The sequence below is a fragment of the Labeo rohita genome, unplaced genomic scaffold (genome assembly GCF_022985175.1).
Source record: "Labeo rohita strain BAU-BD-2019 unplaced genomic scaffold, IGBB_LRoh.1.0 scaffold_538, whole genome shotgun sequence".
Lineage (NCBI taxonomy): Eukaryota > Metazoa > Chordata > Actinopteri > Cypriniformes > Cyprinidae > Labeo > Labeo rohita.
The window spans coordinates 1-23,031 of record NW_026129460.1 but is presented as its reverse complement, the minus strand read 5'-3'; the positions used below and the strand labels follow the sequence as shown (position 1 = coordinate 23,031).

At 38.3% G+C, this 23,031-nt stretch overlaps 1 protein-coding gene and 1 pseudogene across 1 annotated transcript; both read right to left on the bottom strand.

Annotated features, from left to right (window-relative positions):
• LOC127161053 (C-type mannose receptor 2-like) overlaps positions 1-5,881 on the bottom strand; it is a 22,240-nt pseudogene extending 16,359 nt beyond the window's left edge.
• On the bottom strand, positions 295-6,603 carry LOC127161054 (C-type lectin domain family 17, member A-like). The gene is made up of 4 exons (XM_051103694.1): positions 6,541-6,603; positions 5,556-5,610; positions 5,105-5,461; positions 295-4,129 (listed from the first exon to the last, which is right to left on the bottom strand). Exons 1-4 carry the CDS (start codon positions 6,565-6,567, stop codon positions 4,068-4,070), a joined length of 501 nt encoding a protein of 166 aa, XP_050959651.1. The 5' UTR covers positions 6,568-6,603; the 3' UTR covers positions 295-4,067.
• Positions 6,604-23,031: the final 16,428 nt, after the last annotated feature.

Sequence of the window (23,031 nt, the reverse complement as noted above, 5' to 3'; positions counted from 1 at the left end):
ACTTTGAGACGCTGCCATGCCGACCAGCTCACGCTGATCGACAGCGCTTCCAGTCAGCACGTCAAAATCACTTAACAAGATGCTAACCTAGCAAAAGTAAATACAAACAAACAGCAAAAGACAGGAAAAAAGGTAGAAAAACACACTCGATGCAATAGCGTTCTCTTCCACACACTCACGCTAACTCCGCCCACTCACTCCCAGCATGCACTCAGAGAGAGAGAGAGAGAGAGAGAGAGAGAGAGAGAAAGAGACAGTAAAATAAAAGATAAATAAATAATTTTTTTCCGTCAATAAACTTTTTTTTTTTTTTTTGCCCTGCATCACAATTTGTTTTCGACTTCCTTTTATGTTGGTCCCTATAAGTTGGGTCGTTACAGTGACCAAATAATTTTAATTAATTTTAACTTTGATCTAAAGGATCCTGAGAAATTTTGAAGTTATTTCCTAGATCAGCCCATTAGCGATTTTAGCTTGTTTTAATTTTGCCCCTACACTGTTATGATTATACAGAGTCCCCTATGGAGCCCCCAGAGGGACATGGTGGTGGGAAAAAATCCAGCAGTCCACAGTCCACTGGCTCCACCGGGCTCCCTCGTCCTTCCAGCTCAGCCTTGGGCTGTCGTTATCCATCCTATGCCACGGGACTCCACTCCTCTGGCTTCATCAGGCTCCTCCATCCTTCTGGCTCCACCTTGGTCCTCTGTTGCTCCAGCTCCACCGCGGTCTCCTGGGTCCACGCCTCCGTCTTGGTCTTCAAAGCCATATGTTCCACCTCGGCCCTCCGGATCATCCTCGTCACACTGGCTCATTGGCTCTCTGTCTCCACCTCGAGCTCCTCCCTCCATCTGGTCTGCCCTGCTCTTTCGTGTCGTCTCCCTGGCTCCTCCCTCCATCGCCTCCACCCAGGACTCTGTTCGTCATCCTCCTCCCAGATGTCCGTCCTCCTCCCAAGGTTCTGTCTATGCCTTCCTCTGTTATTTACAGCGAGTGGACGTCTCTGAGAGGGGGCGATATGTCAAGACTATGGACCTGTTTTGTGTTGTTTTGCCACTGTTTCAGTTCCTGTTTTCCGTATTTGTTCAAGTTCCTGTTCACATTTAGTTTGATTATGAATCAAACCCTTGCACCTGTGTTTCCAATTATCCTGTGTATTTAAGTTCCTGTCTTTGCACTTTGTCACTGTCGGGTCTACTTGTTGTGTTTGTGTGTCTGCTAAGCCTCTTTCGTGGATTATCCCTTGTGTTTGTTTATTAAAGTCTGTTTAATGTTTCTCCGTGTCTCCAGTGTGTTCCTGAGGCAGCGTATCGTGCAGCGTATCTGTTCTCAGATAAAATGACAACAAGAACACATAATCATCTCTGTCAGAATGCTCCTCTTCTGTGCTTGTTTACACTGGTTTTCAAAACAGTGGCACCTCTCTGTCCTTTTTGTGCAACAGCAGTTGTTGTGGCCACGTGATATAATGTTCAAATCTTGTTTGACGGCCCATGTTTTGCTTTGTGAAACTGAAAAGATTTGTTGGACTTGGTGGGAAAAAAACATTCGCTTTTTCGGTGCATGGGTGTTTACGGTCTATGTGGGAGTATCCATAGGAATGTGTTGTTTTATTTCATTGCGTCATCGTGTCCGATAATCGTTTAGCTTTTTTTCACGCTCCGTGAAAAGTCTAGCACTTGTTGTCGAGTCTCTGCCAAATAGCTTGTGCAAAGTGCTGAATCTTTTATAATATATTTTGGAAAAATAGCAGAAAAAACTTAGCGCCCACATAGCGACAGAAAACTGTTTAATCTGTAAGTTCATGAAAATGGAATTGTGATGCAAGTAATGCCTCTGATGCGGTGGTAATAACGGAAAAAAAACAGTTGCTTGTCAAAAATTTAACATATTTGAACTTGATTTTAGAAAAATGTTAACCCTTTCACTGGTGAGTTTAAAATATTCTATCTGACCCCCCAGAGTGAGTTTTTTTTAGGCGACCGTTATTTTAGAACGTTCACTTTATTGTTTCCATGGCGACGCGTCATGATTGACACCGCAGCCACTATAGCGCTGTATGACAGACGTATCGCTTTTATTTCGTTTTTCCTTTTTTATTCAAAATATTCACACACTTGCTTACCATGTTTTCAACTATCTGATATTCCGGTTCACGAATACGTGTAAGTGAGTGTATTTTGCCGTTTTAAAACCTTTATAAATGATCTGGATCGTGATCTATGACGTGTGATGGGCGCCGCCATGTTTGTTCGCGCTGCCGTTCAGAGAGTCCTGTCAGCCGGATTTACAGCACGTAAATTCACCAGTTTCTCCCGAAATACATGCAAGTAAGTAGCTGGTGAAGTGGGAAAGGAATGGAGTGAATTATATCATTACTTACATTATGTGTATCTGATATAAATTAAACACGTCGGCAAATTATACTTGAATGGATTGTTATTGCTGCTTCCATAGACATCCGTGTGCATTTTACAAACTCTAAATGTATTGTTTTACTAGTAATTATGTGTATTTAAATTCCTGAAACCTAAAATAAACGTTAAGTCGTTGAAAACACTGCTCAATTGTGATTATATGACAAGCGCAGCGCGCATCTCTCTCTGGCTCAGCGCCAGACAACGCCCGAAAACACAGTTTGAATTTGGCAGTTGCGTGACGTCACCGAACGTTCGAAATCCCATATGTGGGACCGTACTCCCAGGGGCACAGAAAATAGAATCCCATATGTGGGACCGTACCGCTCAAAGGGTTAATAATATAGTGATACATGCAATGATGCAAATAAATGTAGCTAATCTGTAGGCCTATACATTTGTATGGTAACACTATGTACCACAATTTCATTAGCTCATGTTAGCTAATGTATTACCTAATATCCCTGATAGCAGATGCATCTCAGAAGCCAGCGTTTGATCATCTGCAATACGTCGTTTCCTCAGTTTATGCTTATGAGTTTAGAGTCCTGATATACCACTTGTGGTAATGAGGCATTTCGCCACCCCATCAGCAAGATGTTAGGAGTCACTGGATCTGGATCGGCAATGTCCAAAGAGGTGTAGCCACTGGGTTTGGAGATGAGGATGTCCTCTATCTCAATGCAGACAGTTCTCAGTACTTCTTCCCAAAACCACCGAAATGGGGTGCACTGGGTGGATTGAAGATAAATCTCATCTGTTGGTTAGTGAGTTGGACTTGGAACTCAGGGTGAAGGCACTGAATAACACTTTTAGTTCCCTTTCTCCTCCTTTGAAGTTGGTCTGCACATCTTGAAATAAGTGACCGTAAAGTCATCAAGAAGGAATCTGTGTCCATACTGATGAGGATGTCAATGTGAACTGTACGTGAAATCATGCATTTAAAGATGATTCCCCATCTTTTCTCAGGTCTACGCCCCATCTTTATGATTGTGGTGTCAAGTAAGGTTGATGGATCCTAACAGGTGAGACGTCTGCCACTGTAGGGGCATGTGGTTGTCCTGCCATTTCTGACACTCTGGACACTGTTGGTCATTTTGGAGTCTGTGTAATTGCATTTTCTAAGGTTTAAAGAGGTTTCATGTATACTGACAGTGACACTTGATGGCCGAGTTTTGTACCGCATGCTAGCGTTAGCTAGTCATCTTTTTTTTCTCACTTGTGTAGCTCTTGGAAAAAAAAGTGCTGGAAATCTGTTTGTCTTTTGCTAGGGATGTGACAATATCCTCATAAAACATTTTGCAGTGTTTACATTAGAGCTGCACGATTAATCCTTAAAAGATAGAAATCTCGATTCAAACACCCACACAATCTTACTCCTGAATGACATCGATTCAGCTCTGTCTATTAGGACTGTTTCACATCGCGAGTGTCAGTGGAGCGTGAGAAGCAGGTTTTGTCGCTGCCCATGTTAATGAATCAGAGGGTCGGGGTAAATGTGAACCCAGAAAGAGCAACACAAACAGTCTTTTCAACCACATTATAATCATTATTTCTGTGTTACAGACATTTAGATAACAGAAGTACTGGGATAAAAATTCATAGTTTGGGTATAAACACATTGTCTACAGTAGCGATCAAAACGAATGTATCTTAAAACTTGTATGTATTATAACACTTATCCTCTTCTGCCAGGAGGTGGCGACAACTGCCCGCTTAAAAAAAAAAAAGTATGTCATTAAATCATTTATTCAGGAGATTTCAATAGTCAAAGTCTTACCCTGTGTCCCAATGTGCATACCCACCATATCTGCCCTAAATAGTATTGATAATTACCACTATTACACAGAATTTAGGATGGATAGTCTGCACATTGGGATGCAGGCTTAATGAAGTGAGGCACTGACTTTGTTTTGATTTTGTTTAAATGAATATATGTTTTTAAAAGACTTAAGCAATGAATACTTTGTCAGAACCACTAGTAAATTGTGTTATTGGTTTAGTTTTCTCATCTTTTTTCTCCAGAATCGTGAGAGAATCATGGTCTCCAATTTATTAAAAACAACTGAGATTCTCCCTTTATCCAGAATCGTAAGCTCTTGTTTAAATGATGTTGTTGTTGTTGTTGTTTTTACTACATATAATTCATTAAAATGGAAGTTTATTTTCATAAAGTTCAAAATGCACCTACATTTTTTTTTTCCATTTTTGGCATAAAAGGCTATTTTCCCTATACATTTCATCATTGAGGATTTCTTAAGAAAAGTTTCAAAATCTCGTCTCGTCTCGTTCTCGTGAACCCAGTCTCGTGTCTCGTCTCGTCTCGTGGGATAAGTGTCTCGTCTCACCCCTATCTGTTGCTGAAACTTCTCCGAGTCTTCATTGAGAGCGCAGGTCATGGTTGCTTAGCAACACAGACGCCACTGGAACGCAAGCGCTTTGGAAAAAAGGAGAAAGCGGCGCACCTAGCGTTTTACACGCGTTTTTAGGCGCGACATGTGAACGGCCACTTAGGCTGTGGAAAGATCTAAATCACTATATCCCCCCCCCCATGCTGATTTTTCCCCCCATTTTGCAGTTTAGGGCTTTCATAGATCTTGCATTTAGAGCTAGTATTATATTATATAAATTGTATTCATTATTTCTCATGCTCTTTTTGGTTAACATGCACCATAGGTGTTTGTACTTACTGTTACTGCAGATGAAAGGATTGGTTGCACTACATGGAAAATCATGCCATTGTCCACCTCTCATCATAGCACAATAATCTCTGCCTTCTGGTTGTGAATAGTGCCAGTCCAGATAGACCACAGGTTCACCTGAAGACCACTGCCATTGATCACGCCCCGTCTTCTGCAGCCCAATCCAGACAAACTGATCACCTTTAACATCCATACTCTTCTTCAGCTCATTCATGTCGTTCATGTTGTCAGTGGTGGCCAGATCTGTGTATTTCTCTCTGCAGTATCTCTGAGCTTCAGTCCAGTTCTTTTTGTCATTTATAAAGTGATACTGACGCTGAACACATTCAGATATGGAGCAGAGAGCTGTGAAAGAGAGGCTTTGCTTCAACACTTTTCATAACAGGATCAAACCTAATAAAAATCTAGAAACCATAAATAAAACCACAAACACACTCACCAATGAGAAGAAGAATGAAATATAGAATTTGGTCCATTTCTGTGGAAGATACACACTGAAAAACGTAAATATAACACAGATTAATTTTAGTGTAAAAAAAATGACTTCAGTGATAATTAAAAATCAATTTTAACAGGAGCAAAAATGCACCGTGCAAATAAAAACAAAATATCTCAAAAGTCTAATTCTAGTTGAACATATAAGTTGTTTTTACTTTAGCGGTTGTGTGTTTCTGTCTGTAGCTTGAAACTACAGTATGTGATTATTATACCTGCTCTCTTCCGTCCTTTTGCATCACATCATTTGTTTATTAGTCTAAAACAAAAGGCTTTTTCATTTTTCTTCCTCTTTCACGTCAGCAGGAAGTGTGTTAATTTGAATGTGGTAGAGACTGGAGGGTCTGTATGTTCCATAATGAAGTATTTCCATAACAGCTTCACAGAAAAAAATACACTTCAACATTTTTTCTTTTCTTATCGTTTGTTTTCCACATTTTCACCTTGGAAACCAACAGCATGTTTCTGAATCCCAAACTAAGCATAATATTGTCACAAAATTTGAACATATACTGTGTCTCCATTAGTACAGTATCTGTTGTGTTTTGAGGACTATGAGCACAATGTAATGACACGAGTCCAGAGGCGTCATTCCCACTGAAAGTGAGATTAGTAGCCTAACTTACTTTTTTTTTAAATTCACATAACAACTTTAATTGTTAAATCAGTCATTCAGACAGTCATATTAAAAACCCTAACTGTAATGACCGTATTAACCTGAAAAAAAAAAAAAAACAGAGTTCACGCAGACTTAGACCAGCATTTGAGGTTAAAAAGTACATATATTGTCCGATTGTTTTGAAAATTAGAGCCATTTAAAGCCGCATTTAAACTATATTTTGGAAGTTCATTCTGGTGGGCACCATTGAAGTCCACTATATGGAGAGAAATCCTGAAATTTGTTTTTCTCAAGAAACATAATTTCTTACCGACTGAAGAAAGAAAGACACAAACATCTTGGATGACAAGGGGGTCAGTACATTATCTGTCAATTTTTGTTCTGGAAGTGAACTTCCCTGCACATGTCAACAGTAATAAACCACGCAGCTCTTTAATTATGGAAATCATAGGCAAAATCCACATTTCACTATGTACACAGGTGCACTGTTGCTCTCTTCATAAAATGTCAGCTCATATAACACAGTAAAAATTTATGAACTGACGTTACAAAACATGCTTGCATTTCAGAAGTCAGAAGTCAGAAAGAGCTTTATTAGCAAGTATGTTTACACACACAAGGGGCGCTTTTATCCGAAGCAACATACAAAAATGAATTTTTATTAGAATTGTTCAGGTTGAATATACAGTGGGGCAAAAAAGTATTTGGTCAGCCACCAATTGTGCAAGTTCTTCCACTTAAAAAGATGAGAGAGGCCTGTAATTTTCATCATAGGTATACCTCAACTATGAGAGACAAAATGAGAAAAAAAAAATCCAGAAAATCACATTGTCTGATTTTTAAAGAATTTATTTGCAAATTATATAAGTATTTGGTCTTATACTTAAATAAGTATTTGGTCAATAACAAAAGTTCATCTCAATACTTTGTTATATACCCTTTGTTGGCAATGTGTCACGAATCTGGTCGATGTTCCGCGGTCCGCTCACCACCAGATGTCACTCTCACCTTATCACACACTGACTGTTGCATTACACCTCGGACTACATCTCCCAGTATCCATCACGCTGATTGCGTCACACTGACCAATGCAGCACTATAAAAGCCCCGGTCTTTCCCCATGCATTACACCTCGGACTACATCTCCCAGTATCCATCACGACATTCATTTGATATGGACACGGACAGAATTCTTTGCAGGATCAAACAGGGACATGTGACCAATCAGCCAGCACTATTCTACAACTGCATCATTATTAAAATTTTTGTGATGGTCTCAATGACCTGTTCATCAAACTTGCACACTTCATCACTTGCACACTTCTTGGACTTTGCCTTATTGACTGTGGGCTCATCTTTTACTGTGGGTGTCGCGGAGGAGGAACGCGACATCTCAGTAATGCCGGCTGCGCAACCCGCGCGCGGAATGGCGGCCACGCTGGAGCGCGCTCAAGCAATGACGACGGCAATGGATCGCATTGCACTAATGGCGGCGACAGCGGTGCCCCTCTCGCAAGATGGCGGCCTCATCAAGTCACGTCTCATCTGACCACCCAGAGTCGAGTCACATCATGTCTGCCAGTGTGATGGCGATCACTATTCTCAGTATGTGGGCCGCACACTACACTCCAAAGGTCACGTCTGTTCACAAGTCCGCCCCAGAGGTCCCGTCTGTTCACAAGTCCGCTCCAGAGATCCCGTCTGGTCTCAAGTCTGCTCCAGAGGTCTTCACAAGGTTTTCACACACTGTTGCTGGTATTTTGGCCCTTTCCTCCATGCAGATCTCCTCTAGAGCAGTGATGTTTTGGGGCTGTCGCTGGGCAACACGGACTTTCAACTCCCTCCAAAGATTTTCTATGGGGTTGAGATCTGGAGACTGGCTAGGCCACTCCAGGACCTTGAAATGCTTCTTACGAAGCCACTCCTTCGTTACCCAGGCGGTGTGTTTGGGATCATTGTCATGCTGAAAGACCCAGCCACGTTTCATCTCCAATGCCCTTGCTGATGGAAGGAGGTTTTCACTCAAAATCTGATGATACATGGCCCCATTCATTCTTTCCTTTACACAGATCAGTCGTCCTGGTCCCTTTGCAGAAAAACAGCCCCAAAGCATGATGTTTCCACCCCCATGCTTCACAGTAGGTATGGTGTTCTTTGGATGCAACTCAGCATTCTTTCTCCTCCAAACACGACGAATAGAGTTTTTACCAAAAAGTTCTATTTTGGTTTCATCTGACCATATGACATTCTCCCAATCCTCTTCTGGATCATCCAAATGCTCACTAGCAAACTTCAGACGGGCCTGGACATGTACTGGCTTAAGCAGGGGGACACGTCTGACACTGCAGGATTTGAGTCCCTGGCGGCGTAGTGTGTTACTGATGGTAGCCTTTGTTACTTTGGTCCCAGCTCTCTGCAGGTCATTCACTAGGTCCCCCCGTGTGGTTCTGGGATTTTTGCTCACCGTTCTTGTGATCATTTTGACCCCACGGGGTGAGATCTTGTGTGGAGCCCCAGATCGAGGGAGATTATCAGTGGTCTTGTATGTCTTCCATTTTCTAATAATTGCTCCCACAGTTGATTTCTTCACACCAAGCTGCTTACCTATTGCAAATTCAGTCTTCCCAGCCTGGTGCAGGTCTACAGTTTTGTTTCTGGTGTCCTTTGACAGCTCTCTGGTCCTGAGTGATGGTGGTGCCCAGGAACTTGAATGACTCCACTGTTGTTACAGTACTGTTCATGATGGTGAGTCGGAGGAACGCAGGAGCAGTTTCTCTTGAGGTTCACGATCATCTCCACTGTGGATGAGGCAGGAGGTAATTAATTGTTGTGGAGCACCTTTGAACACTGAATGTAATAAATACTTTAAAAAAAAAATGTTACAATGAGCTTCAGATCTGAATGAGGAAGTAAAAACAGCACGGCTGCATCACACTGCGTTTTTCAATCAGTTTTGCATTTGTTAACACTATCGGTTCGGTTTAGGGTTGGGTTTGGTGTAGGGGATATTTCCAGTAACACAGAGCATTAACCTTTAGCGACACGCCCTGGATATTTGAATTTTGAACAGCTGCAATATGTACCTCAAGCAGCATAATAAAAATACAGCAACACGTGCCTGTACCAGCGTAATAAAAATGTGCCAAGGTCACGTATTGAACGTGTGTTTTAGCGCCACTCTCTGGACATTTCACTTGAAACTGCCGCGAAACGTGCAGTAAGGTACGTAATTACGGTGTTGCAGAAATGTATATAGAGGCACGTATTTCTAATGAGCCTGGTTTGGCAATGAACTAGTAACAACAAAATAAATAGCATCTCAAATAGTCTCAAAATAAATTTTAACAACTTTATTTATTTATTTATTTACTTTCTACAACTGGACTGCCTGTTTCGTAATGAGGATTTACCAGGGTTCGAATTACAAAGTGGCTTTCGGGGGAGCCCTATTTTCCGATCCTCCCTGACTGACTTTAACGCTTTTGGTGCATGTTCGGGCATTTAAAACAATAGGTTTACAGTAAACCTATTGTTTACTTAGTAAACCGTTTACTTCAAAACGCAAGCGTCAGTCAGTGTTGTCAGTGTTAGGGCAAACAGCTCTGTCCACGGTTCTGAATCAACCGCGCTTAGGCCTACATCATGCAAGTCATGATGAAAACAGAATAACTCACATAACAATCATAAAAAAAATACATCAATATTAAATAGGATTAGGGCCAATCCTCACAAACGCACAGACCAAGTAAGTAATTCCATGATTCTTACCTTAAATCAGAAGTGACCACAGAGGCCTGGGGTTTTCTGTCTTTGCTTTCCGTCCTGTAACCCAGGATGTTGAGGGTCGGTGACAGGCTTTAATCCAAGATGATACAAAAGGCAGAGGGTCAAATTGCTCCAAAGGGGGTCCATTCAGATCCACGAAGAGAAGCGAGGAGAGGCTTTGTTCACGCAACTTGTTGCGATACTTGCTGTCAGTAGAATTCACGGCAGAAAATCCCCTCTCACACTCAGCTGAGGACGGCAAGTAGGTCAGACTTGCTGTTTGAAGTTTGACAAGCGTTTTCCCTGGTGCTCTATTTTGCAATTTAAAGTCCCGGAACTCTCGGGCCGGTTCTCCCAGTGTTTTTGCCAATGCTCGAACTTCAGTTTCCCCATATAGGATACGGGCGCTATGTTGCTGTGGCCAAAAGCGTTTATCCAGCGGTTTCAGCATCTGGACAAGGTCCGGTTCGGGCAGTCTCTTCTTTAGGCTGTTGATAATAGACTGATTAAACTGAAGACGGTTTATCTTCGGCCTGCTCTCTGAAAGCTCAACATCTTTGAACAGGCCAGTCGATATGCGTTGTTCGGCTTTTTGTGTGGATTTTCCTCCACTTGCTTTCATGGCTGTCAAGACGTCAATGGTCTGCTGAATGTGGCAACTTGCATCAACTAAAGATGTTTGTAAGGAGTTTGTGCAGGCCCCTGAATTTCTGCCTCTCTGTGTCGCAGCGAAATGTGTCTTCCATGGCTGTTCTGAATTGGTGCGCTAGTGCAGGATAATCGTTCCATACTGCCTTCAGAGTGCGAAAACTACTAGCCACCCAACGAATTGTAAAGATTTGACCTATTTTTAGGATTTGCATGTTCAAACCTGTAGCTGCCTCCTGGAGCAAACGGGTGTTTTTTGATGACTGGTTATAGAGGGCGTAAAGTTTTGAGATAAAAAATTCAAATTGGTTACATCCAGCTACTTCCTTAAGTGAGTCTTTGACAGCTAACTCAAGTCGGTGAGCTAGACAGTGTATTGACTGAACTTTGGGGAAATCTTGTTTGAGTTTAGTGACGAGTCCGCCGACTCTGCCCGTCAGTACCACTGCTCCATCTGTTGCAATGCAGATGAGATTTTTTCCCAGAAACTCATCATCCAGTCCCGCTTGTCTCAAGCTTTTCCTCAAACTTTTGTACATCGATTCGGCATCCATGCCTTCTGAAAGCTCAACGATATCTAAAAAAACATTATCCACTTCCCCTGTTCCTGTCATGTTACACTGCACATAAATGATCATATAAGCCAGGCCATGAACTGTGCTCTCATCTATCGTGATACTGATTCGTGATCCCAGTTCTTTTACTTTTGAAACAAGTTTAGCTCTCATTTCACTGGCGATATGTCTGATTATTTCAGCACAAGCATGGTCTGATTTGTGCACATTTCCCACGTTTGCACCATTAAGTTTTTGAAGGGACATTACAGCAGGGAGCTTTCTGTAGGCCATTTTTTCCTTGGCCACCATATAAGCAGATCTGAAAGACGTAGCTGTTTCTTGCATTAAATTAGCATTTACTTCAAGCACCTTGTTTGGGAGCACATCCTTTTCCTTCATCTCCGAAATCTCAACCGCTTTTTTGTGTGCCAAACTGTCCCGATGCTTGTAAATCTTTTTCCGCAGGTTATTCTGTGACTCGCTGCTGACCTCTCCATTCATCCATTCCTCTGACAGATGTACTCCCGTTGCTCTTTCGGCGAGCAACAGGATTTTTGTCTCCATGCATACTGTACATCCTAACTTCTGATTTTTGGAGTAGAGCCATGTATTCCTGATTCTCCACTCACTCCATTGCTTTGTTGTCCAGTTGAAAGGTGTTGCATGATCGCCTGGTCCGCTGCAGGTCGCAGCGGTGGTTTCTGGCGCCAAAGTCTCGCTATCCTCGGTGCTGGTGCTGTCACTAGCAGCAACTTTTAGCGGCAGCGGCGGCGGTAACACCGGCAAGCTAGTTGTAGCTGGTGCGCTGTCATCACTCCTCTTCGTTTGTTTTGTAAATCCAAATTGACTGAGGTTTGGCTGCTTTCTTTTTGACATTCTTATTAGTATCCACAGAGTGTTCCAAAAAACGAATAAAGTATGTTTTGAACTTGAAGTTAAGCTAACATTCAAATACCAACTCAGTGAGAAGTTCAAGTGGTGACGTAAACGTAGTAATTTCAGTGCAGCGCCGCCACGCATGGATGGTCACAGCAGGAGACAGCGGAAAATAGTGTTCGGAAATAGTAATGTAATGAGCGAATAAACACACAACATTGACACATTTTTAATATCATCATTTATTTCAGGAACCTTAATGTACAGAAAATCAAAATCTATATGCGACACAAAAAATGGAAAGTGTTTTAGAGCTCCCCCTAAATGTCTCAAAGTAGGCTTTCAGGGGAGCCCAGGTCCTTTTCAGGGGAGCCGAGCTCCCCTTAGCTCCCCGTAGTCGAACCCTGGGATTTACACTAGATTATACACATTGCAGATTTTAGCAAGGAAGCCTGAAAGACTTTCTTCACTGTTGTCATTTCACAAGCTGTCATCAAATTATAGTTTTTACAATTTAACATAATAGCAAACAGATTTACTTTGTCTTCAATTTTTTATTAGCTTCTCAAGATAGCAGTCATCATTTATGAGAGCGATTCCATTTCTGCATATAATTTCTAAACCGGTAATGATGACTTGATGCATATGAAAAGTTTACTTGCAAAACCAGATAACTGCATTTTATTTATTTTCAGAAATCATGTTTTTAACCCTAACTTATCGTTATAGTCATTGAAGGCTAACTCATCCTCATTGTCTTTACATGGAAGAGGCAACTCTGTGCTCTTCCTATTGCCCTTTCCGTGAAATATTGTTGTATTCATTTTTTGAAAAGACTAAATGATTTTCTTATTCATACATAAATACACATATACTAAAATAAACACTTCAAATAATTAAATAATTGCAATCTATTTATTGATGTTACTATCTATAAAAATCCCAATGGGGAAATACATTACTTCAATTCCACTGGCAACATTGGCAACATCAATATTTTCTCATTTTACAATATGATTAGATCATATTGATTTCTGAATAAAAATATGTAATTTACTAACCAAAGATGATGCAAAAAAATCCCCCTTGAGAAGACATGTTCAGAAATTAGGTTTACAGAGCAATTTCCGGAGCATTTCAACAGGTGTCCTCCATGTTGGGGTGACAGTGGAAGAAAAGTGTTTTGGAGGAACATTCAAATGTCTTGTGGCCTAAAAACAGCACATCACTGACTACCTTCAGTTTGTCCCTTTTAATTAACATATTACAAATATATATATATATATTTTTTTTTTTTTTCAGAATAACAAGGAAGTAGAAAGTAATTGTTGCCATATGGCAACTCCATACCATAGTTCCTGTCAAGTAACATCAATCCAACTGCAGTTGGGTTGTTTTGATTAAGTAATAATAACCTAATTAAGTAATTAATAACTTAACTACAGGTAACTTACAAAATGAAAGTTCATTGAAAGTATGTTTATATTTATATATTTATTAAAAGTTTGTTTTATATTGTTAATGATTTTGTTGTATGTTTCTGTTATTCATTTATTTTTTCCAAGTTTTCATAGTATTTTGATTTGGTCTTGTTTTGTATAGTATTTAATTGCATTTGTGTTATGGTAATGAGAAGTCTTTTATTGTGAAATTCGTTGGCGTGAACGGATATAGTGCGAGTACGCGCTAAACATTTCAGTACGGAACGAGACGCAGACGCACATGGTCATGGCCTCAAAGGTTTACGGTTCATAAGGAGTTTAGCTCTTGGTTTAAATGGAGAACAAGGTATTTTGACTTCTTGTTACCTTTGTTTCTATTTTGTTTTCTTGTAGTACAATTATTTGTTTGCTATTTGTGTGATATCTAGTTATGTTTAAGTGATATGTTTATTTTGTATTTGGTTCTGATACATTTGTTTCATTTTGTTGTTTGTTTGTTTTTCTTTGTACAAGCTCTTACGTTGATCCTCAATTTGGTTATTGATGGTGTACGGCACGAAGTGGCGATTTATGTGGTGGATATGTGAATAAAGTACGAGGATCATCAGTTGGAGAGTCGATTTTTTTTTTTTTTTTTTTTTTTATTGAACCAGGGAGCTACATATAGCAAAAGCTATAATGTTCAATCATTGTAATCTCATCAGCTGGCAATGTAGACACCTGACAAGCTTTGTTGTTGTAATCATAGACTATATGGATGTGATTACACACAATACAGGGAACAGCTTTCATTTTCAGCTTTTATTTTGCTTTTACGCCTGAAGAAGATATCACAGGTTCATCAAGTTCGTTGAAAAGATCCATCCTCAATCGCTTTTAAGTCAACTTTGAAACTCCTCTCAGCTAACAGTTCTGCCCTTCTAACAACCCCTTTTGCATTTTTGTAATTAGCTTTGGCCAGTGGCGGATTAAGACTCTTTGGTGCCCCTGGGCAATGACACCTAAAGTACTGTGGAAAAGTGCATAAAAAATATGATAGCAAGAATGCATGCTTTCATCAAGGCCAAAAGAGGCCATACAAAATAAAAATCAAATATCTATTTATTTCTATTTTTATTCATTTCTATATCTGTTTTTCTCAGTTCTATACGATGGGTTTGTTGTTATCAATTAAATCTTTTGACGCCGAATTGCTGCTCATTCTAAAGTGAAAGTAAAATTCGCATTTGCACATTTGCAGTGCACAGGCATTTACAAGCTATTCAGAAGCGAATAAAAGCGAGGAAAAGAGGAAAAAACTTTGCCTCACTGTTACAACCCTACTGGAAAGTGGGAGAGGAAGGCACGTTGCCAGCTACGTCGTTTGCCTAATAAATGACAATATATTTTTTTTTGTGTGTAAAAAAAAAAAAAAAAAAAGTTGTCATAATAACAGGTGGTAACTGGTGGTATAATAAATTTAAGAACTGTATATGGGTACATAGTTTTGCGAGGATTTGAACTGAAAATTAAACTTACAAACTGGTTAACACCCTTTCTTGATTGCCAAGAAAGCTGACGCTCTCAGATTCACACATCTATGAGTGAGGTAGTTTCATTTCAGTTGCAGAGAATTGCGCGACACCGCACACCATGCTCCTAGAATCTGTTTGCATAATATATGGGCGTCAAAACGAAAGCGCGCGGGTTCACCTAGCATGTGTACATCCGGTGTTACAATATATTCGGTTCCTGAAATATTTGGTTCCAATGGGCGGCGCAAGAGTGAATATTCATGAGTTTCCCCTTTTGTGGGCGTATCTTTGAGACAACGCGAAAACGAATGGAACTGAAAAAATTAATGCACGCTCCTCTAATCGCTGCTTGTTTAATTGAATTATTTGGAAAAGCTAACAACGTTTCAGTGTTAAGCATTAACTGCAACAGTGTCAAAACAATGCATTTGTGTGATATGATAAATCGTCTATAAGCTGTGCAGCTTGATTGAATACAGGCACACAGCAAAACAAAAAAGAAACTAATAACCTTTGCTAACCTATACATGAAACAAACATTACAAATGTATTTGTGACCAAATAAACTGTATAAAAGCTAGCTTGGTGTGAGTATCCTGTGTTATTCTTTCTTTCACTTTTTTTTTTTTTTTTTTTTTTTTTTTTTTTTTTTTTTGTCTATTAGCTAGTAATTTCTTGTTTTTTTTTTTCATATTAAACTGGATATCATGTGGAACTATATTCAAATTCAGACACATATTTTCTCTTATTATTAATTTTACTTTTTTGAAAAAACCTGTTTGAGAATTACCAATCTCCAAGTCCACCCAAAAATGACAACTTTAGTCACCCAATTGAAACCAGTATGAAAAAAACTATATATATATATATATATATATATATATATATATATATATATATTCAAAGTATCTTCTACAGAAGAATAAAACAACAGTTTTAAGGTTTTTTATTTATTTTTATTTTTGAATGAACTATCCTTTTAAAATGGACCCACAAAAGCATGTCATGTTTTTTTCTTTATTGTATTTAATTAACAGCCAAATATATAACATTGCTTAAGAGTTTAGGGAATCAGAAAAAAAGAACTACTTACTAAATATTATAATAAATAACATAGGCATAAGCATACATTGTGTCCATTCTTTGACCAAATTTTGCACTGACAAACCTTTTTCATGTCATGTTTAAGAATGGTCTGTAAAAACATCCAAAAATTCATAACCCATAGTGTTGTTAAGCATATTTAACATTTAAAAATCTAAGCATGCATACAATGGAACCGAAAATGCCTTTGTCAGCCAAACTCTGTTCTCCTGTCTCCTCCTGAGATTAATATCTTTAATTAAAGTTAATATTTCAGTAATTTACAAACAACATACTTTTATGTTCACATTTCTCCGATGTCATACAGGTTAACAGACACTATCCTTTTTAGTTTTTTAATTTGAAAATTGTATTATAATTATTAGTTACATTCATTAACTGTCACTCTGACAAATACTTTAAAAATTGTAAACAAAATCAATTGTTATGAATATAACTCAAATTGAAAAGACAAGGGACATTTTATGTATGTAGAATAAAGCAATGCAAAATTAATTGACTGTCTGGTGTCAGGCCTTGGCACTCAATGAAAACAGCCTCTATGTATGTCCACTTAAATGTTCACACAATTACCAGATACCAGTGACTTCAGCTTTCACATCCAATCTGAAACAGACAGTTACTTTACATGATGATAAATATATGTGGAAACATCACAAAAACAAATCAAAGCCATTGCCATCATGACACTGGTAATGAAGACGTATGATTTCTTATCCCAATTTAAAAATGATATTCTTGGAGTAGCTGATGTCCTATGTCCAAAAAGACTGTGCCATCAGAACAATGCTTTAAGGTTTATGCACTGTCTGATCGATTACAAATTATCATGATTACAATATTAACATTTTAACTGCAAGAAAAAAAAAAAAGTTATGAATGACACACACCAGTCTAGTTTTTTATACATTTTATTTTGCCACAGATACATTTGTAGAGGTTTGTTTCATGTCTAGTCAACATTTGAAGTGGATCAAAAACTTTCATCAAAGTTGTTCTTAAAAACCAAAACAATACCGTTCTTGTTATAGGACAACTTTGATGAACTTTTTTTTTGGATCCACTTCAAACGTACTGTATACAGTACTGCAGCAGTAGTCACCAATGACAACTAGTAAAGGCTAATCAATTATTCAAGCAAAAATGAAAGCACCACAAATTAAGTATACAAAGTTAAACACTTCGAAGAGACAAAATTTTAACCAAGCTTAACATGGGTTATTCGCTTATTGTTTGCGTTGCTTCGTGCCTGTAATTAAGCAAACCAAGCAAAACAGCTTATAGATTTATCATATCACACAAACTATGCATTGTTTTGACACTGTTGCAGTTAATGCTTTAATGCTTAACACTGAAACGTCGTTACCTTTTCCGAATAATCCATTAGACAAGCAGCGATTAGAGGAGCGTGCACTAATATTTTCAGTTCCATTAGTTTGCGCTTTGTCTCAACGACACGCCCACAAAAGTGCAAACTCATTAACATTCACTCTTGCGCCGCCCATTGGAACCAAATATTTCAGGAACCGAATATATTGTAACACCGGCGATAGACCGAGCATCCACTGATTAACGCAGGAGGAAAAAAAAAAAAAAAACTTTTAACAAAACATGTAGGATAGGCTACGTTCTGGCGAAAGGGTATAGGCCATAGCTAGACAGACATTTGAAAATACATCACTTGCATTTGAGAATACATTGCTTGTCTTACACGAGAAAATTTATTTGCGTGGTGCCCCTGGGCACCTGCCCAATTGCCCATTGGGTTAATCCGCCCATGGCTTCGGCTGCAATCTTAATGGCAATAAGCACAGAATCAGCTTCATCTGCTGCTTTAAATCCAGTGATTCCTCCTCCACTCGCTCCTGCAAGAGCTGCAGCGCCAAATATGACACCTGCAGCAACTCCTACCTCTGCCGTTCCTGCTACTGCAGATACTAGGGATGTCACAATACTCAATATAATATCGAACCGTTCGGTACGACATCCACGGTTCAATACGCGCTTGTGAATTGCGGTTTTTCGGTTTTGCATTTAAATAACTTCCTTGTTTTATTTCTCTCGGAATTTGCTGTGTGTGCCCGCGATTTCACGTGCTGAAATGAGGAAACGCTTCCCCGCTTATATTTGAAAAAGCAGCACACGCAGAGCATCTTCTGTTCTAATGACATGCAATGATAAGCCTTTCTAAACCAGTTGTCCAACAAAAGTTATAAAAACAAAAGTTATAAAAAACATTATAACTTGTATTTAATTCACAACATCAGTCGAGTTTTTGAAACAACTTCCTTATGTGATCTGATGTGAATTCTTATCGCAGAATGAGGCAGACGATAAACTCTATACTCGTATTCAATGTATGTCGATTAGCAATGGCTTATGAAAATACACGAGATGGCTTGAAGAACACAGATAAACCATATATTATTGCAGACGAGTGTTTATTGTCTTTACATTTTGTCATTCAAGACGTTTAATGTTATGTCTTCTTTTTAATAAGTTACAGCAATAGCGATGCTTTTATCCCTATTAGAGAAGCTAGAACGGAACGTCATTAAAGCTACTTCTTTGACGCATATGTGTTTGTTTTTTTGTTTGTTTGTTTTTTTTGTTTTTTGTTTTTTTTTTTGCACGAGGGCGCGCTCTGGTAGGTATCTATGAATCCAGTATGAATGAAACCCGTTCTATTTTGCGTAAAAATCGAAAAAAACAATACCTCTCTCAAAAGAAAAAAATAGCAGACATATATTAAACCACACTTTTTCTAGTGTGCAGAGGTTTACGGGAGTATTTTGTTAATTTGTTCCAAAAAAATCCCACACTGAAGTGGCAAGATATCAGAACCGAACCGAAAACCGTGGTTAAAAACCGAGGTACGTATTGAACCGTGGACTAACTGTATTGTTGCATCCCTAGTAACTAAGGGGAATTACCGGAATCAGGGATGGACTGGAATAAAAAAAGTGGACCTGGAGTCTTTCCAGAGGATTTGACTCCTCAGTGCGACTGTCAATGACCGTTCATACCTGTATAATCAATGCATAATTAAATCGAGAGATATAAATAGAATGTCCCGTAACACTTTTGTAAGACTTTGCCATTTTAGAAGACAATGAAATCATCATGAGATAATTGAGGGTAATTGTTACTTTAGTTATGTGTGACATTGAGAAGAGAGAGCCGTGGATATTATGAGAAGCATTTTACGCAACAGGACAGAAGAAGACCAATGTTTCCATTATTTGTAGGCCTAAAAAAAAATAGATTTGTGTATGTACTTGCTTGTGTCAAGTGACTGTGGTACAAATCTGACATTTGTACAGTAAGGATTGATTTGTATTGTACGTAGTGGTTGTGATTGATTAATATTTAATTAATAATTACAATTACTCTGTCCTAACAATTAAGAAATGCTCATTTACCACAAAGGCTATTCTAATAATCTTTTGCTTTTTCCTGTTTTACAGCTTTATTGCAACACTTTTTGACTTCACTAACACACACGTATACACACACACAAATCAAAACAACGGCACTTTTAAGAGCCTCTTTCTCACTTGTCTCTTTCGATCACTCTCTTTCTCTATTTCTTCATTTTTTTTTTTTTTTTTATATTGTGTCTGTATTGTTTCTATTTGTATGTGATGTCCCTCAATTCTGACATCAGGGTCTTTGATGATCCCAATGATGCCAGGATTCACATGGCAGCATTAATTAGTGATGCTTATCTCCATGATGCCAGGGTAAGGCTTGTCATGAGAACCAAATACCTAAGTCTGAAAATACTAATTGCTATTGCTGTTTATAGATGTGATGAAAAGGGTTAGTAAGACCCTTTTATGCAACTACTGAATAATGCACAATTATAAATGCTGCTGGTATAAGTTCTCTGCAAATATATAGGCTGCCATGGCCAAGAAAAACCCTGCCTTTCCTCAAAGAAAAACGAGAAAAAGCAGGAAGAGATCCCTCACTAATCCACTGGTCACAGGCAGGTGTGAGAAACGTCGGGAAACACACTGCCCTGGATCGGGTTTGTTCTTTACTAAAACACGATTACTGTATCTAAGAATAAACATAATTCATTAAATAGTGTTTTGGTGGTTACACGTATTACAAAATGAGAGTCAGATACCACTTTGACAAAATGGTGTTGCAATGTTTGTGAAAAGTTTTCTCACTAATATATAAGATATTTTAAGAGCATGTGACTGATAATCCTTACTTGTGTTGTGTTTTAATATCTTTTGCTTAGTTTCCCTGCCTCCAGTCCTCATGGAATATTTTCATTTTGAAATGAATTGGTTTCATGTTATATTGATCAAAGGGTTAAGTAAAAGGACTGTCTCTGCAGCTGCTTCTCAGTCCAGAAGAAGGGATCCAGTGCATGAGGAAGGCCTTCAGATAGAAGATCAAGAGTTGGCAAGTCTTGGTGAGGATACTGAGTGTTACAGTAGTAACACTACACTACAGTTTTTCCAATTCCCACCATTTATTTAATCATAATCAAGCATTATGTTTTGTCAGTTCCATTTGCCAGGTGGAGGAATGCTTGGCTATTTAAAGGGATTCTCTTGTGGTGCTTGGATAGGGAGTGTGATTGCTAATGGTGAATTGGCCGTGTTAATTATCTGTGCGAGCTCCTCCCGAAATTTGTTACTAAAACATCACTTTGTGAATGCACTCATGACTTAACAATCACTCCAGGGAAGCATATTTCTGTGGTTACCATCAATGGTATGTTGTTCTGCAAGCCCTCCTTTCTGTGCATTATTGTACTAGAACTTTACCACTGTGTGCAAAGCAAAGTGTTGCCCAAATGCCATGTCAAATAGCTAATATACCATATATTTGTATCTCTGTATAGAAGGCAATCTGTTGCAATTTGATTACTGAAATTATTTTAGTCTTTACTACAGAATATTCACTTGTTCACAGGACGATACGATGTCTGCTTGCCTCGGAAATCCTGTTCATCATGCTCTGCAGAATGGATTCCCAAGGTGAAGGACCTGCTCATTTATCGGTACTGGCCAGCTAGCACCAGCTGCCAGACCCTATACAAGTTTGATGTCTTCACCTCTTTTGAACATATGAAGGTGACGGCACCAGCCATGTCCAGGCAGGCCCTCCTGAAAATGTTGGAGCACAGATCTGTACAAGCTGGAAGGCTAAATCTGCCTGAATATCACTGAAACACATAACAAACAAAAGTATATTACTATATACCTAATATTTAATTGTGGGCATTTTTAACAAATAGTAATAGTAAAAAAAAAAAAAAAAAAAAGAAAAAAAAGAAAAACATTTGTTTTATTTATCTCTCTTAACATTTGAGCTTGCTGGTTTCAGACCAAAACTGCTTATTGCTGCTTTAAATAATTAATTGTCATCTTTGCATGGAAAAATCTAATGAAGATTCAATGGCAGTCTGTGTGTAATTGTAACAAGTATAATACTAATGCACTTTGTTATTTCCATAATATATGTGGATTTATATTTGTTTGCAATATGCATATAGTACCCATATTATTTTGTAGTTATTTGTAGTTATAGCATACTGAATACTGTCAAATAGCTTAAAACCATAAATGTTTTTCTTTAATGTTTTCTATATGGCATCTACATGTACATACATAAATACAGACAGACAAATCCAAACATTTTTCACTTACATCCTGTAAAACTGTATAAAGAAATGTCTTACATATGCACCAGTGTAATAAACCCATTTGATGGAATTGTCTGTTGTGTGAACTTAATATGCCAGTTAAATCCTTCAGTGGTGGACCCGGCCGTAAATAAGTACATTTACACAAGTACTGTAATTAAGAACAAAATACTGGTGTTTGTACTTGTGTATTTTCTTTTCAGAAAACTGTTTTAGTTACTATTTACTTCACAAAGGCGGAGTTTTGCACACAAACAATATGAAGAGTATAAATTAAGGTACTCAGTAGTTTACACAAGTACAGCTAGTACATTAGTTAATCGACAGAACTTTAATTGCCAGCTATTTAGATAATTGTTTGTCATGTCATGTAAAAACATTTCATGGTTCCAGCTTCACAAATGTGAAGATTTTCTTTTCATTTTGATTATTTTAATATATATATATATATATATATATATATATATATATATATATATATATATATATTTTTAAACATTTTTAGGTTTAAACTGACAAAACAAGCAGTGTGAAGGTGTTACTTTTGGGCTATGGCTGTGCTATGGTTTGTTGCTTGGCTGCGGTACATACATACAGGTGCTGGTCATATAATTAGAATATCATCAAAAAGTTGATTTATTTCACTAATTCCATTCAAAAGTGAAAATTGTATATTATATTCATTCATTCCACACAGACTGATATATTTCAAGTGTTTATTTCTTTTAATTTTGATGATTATAACTGACAACTAAGGAAAACCCCAAATTCAGTATCTCAGAAAATTAGAATATTGTGAAAAGGTTCAGTATTGAAGACACCTGGTGCCACACTCTAATCAGCTAATGAACTCAAAACACCTGCAAAGGCCTTTAAATGGTCTCTCAGTCTAGTTCTGCAGGCTACACAATCATGGGGAAGACTGCTGACATTGCTGCAATAATTCAGGCAAAAGGAGCCCCAACTAAGTATTGAGTGCTGTACACGCTCATACTTTTCATGTTCATACTTTTCAGTTGGCCAAGATTTCTAAAAATCCTTTCTTTGTATTGGTCTTAAGTAATATTCTAATTTTCTGAGATACTGAATTTGGGATTTTCATTAGTTGTCAGTTATGATCATCAAAATTAAAAGAAATAAACACTTGAAATATATCAGTCTGTGTGTAGTGAATGAATATAATATACAAGTTTCACTTTTTGAATGGAATTAGTGAAATAAATC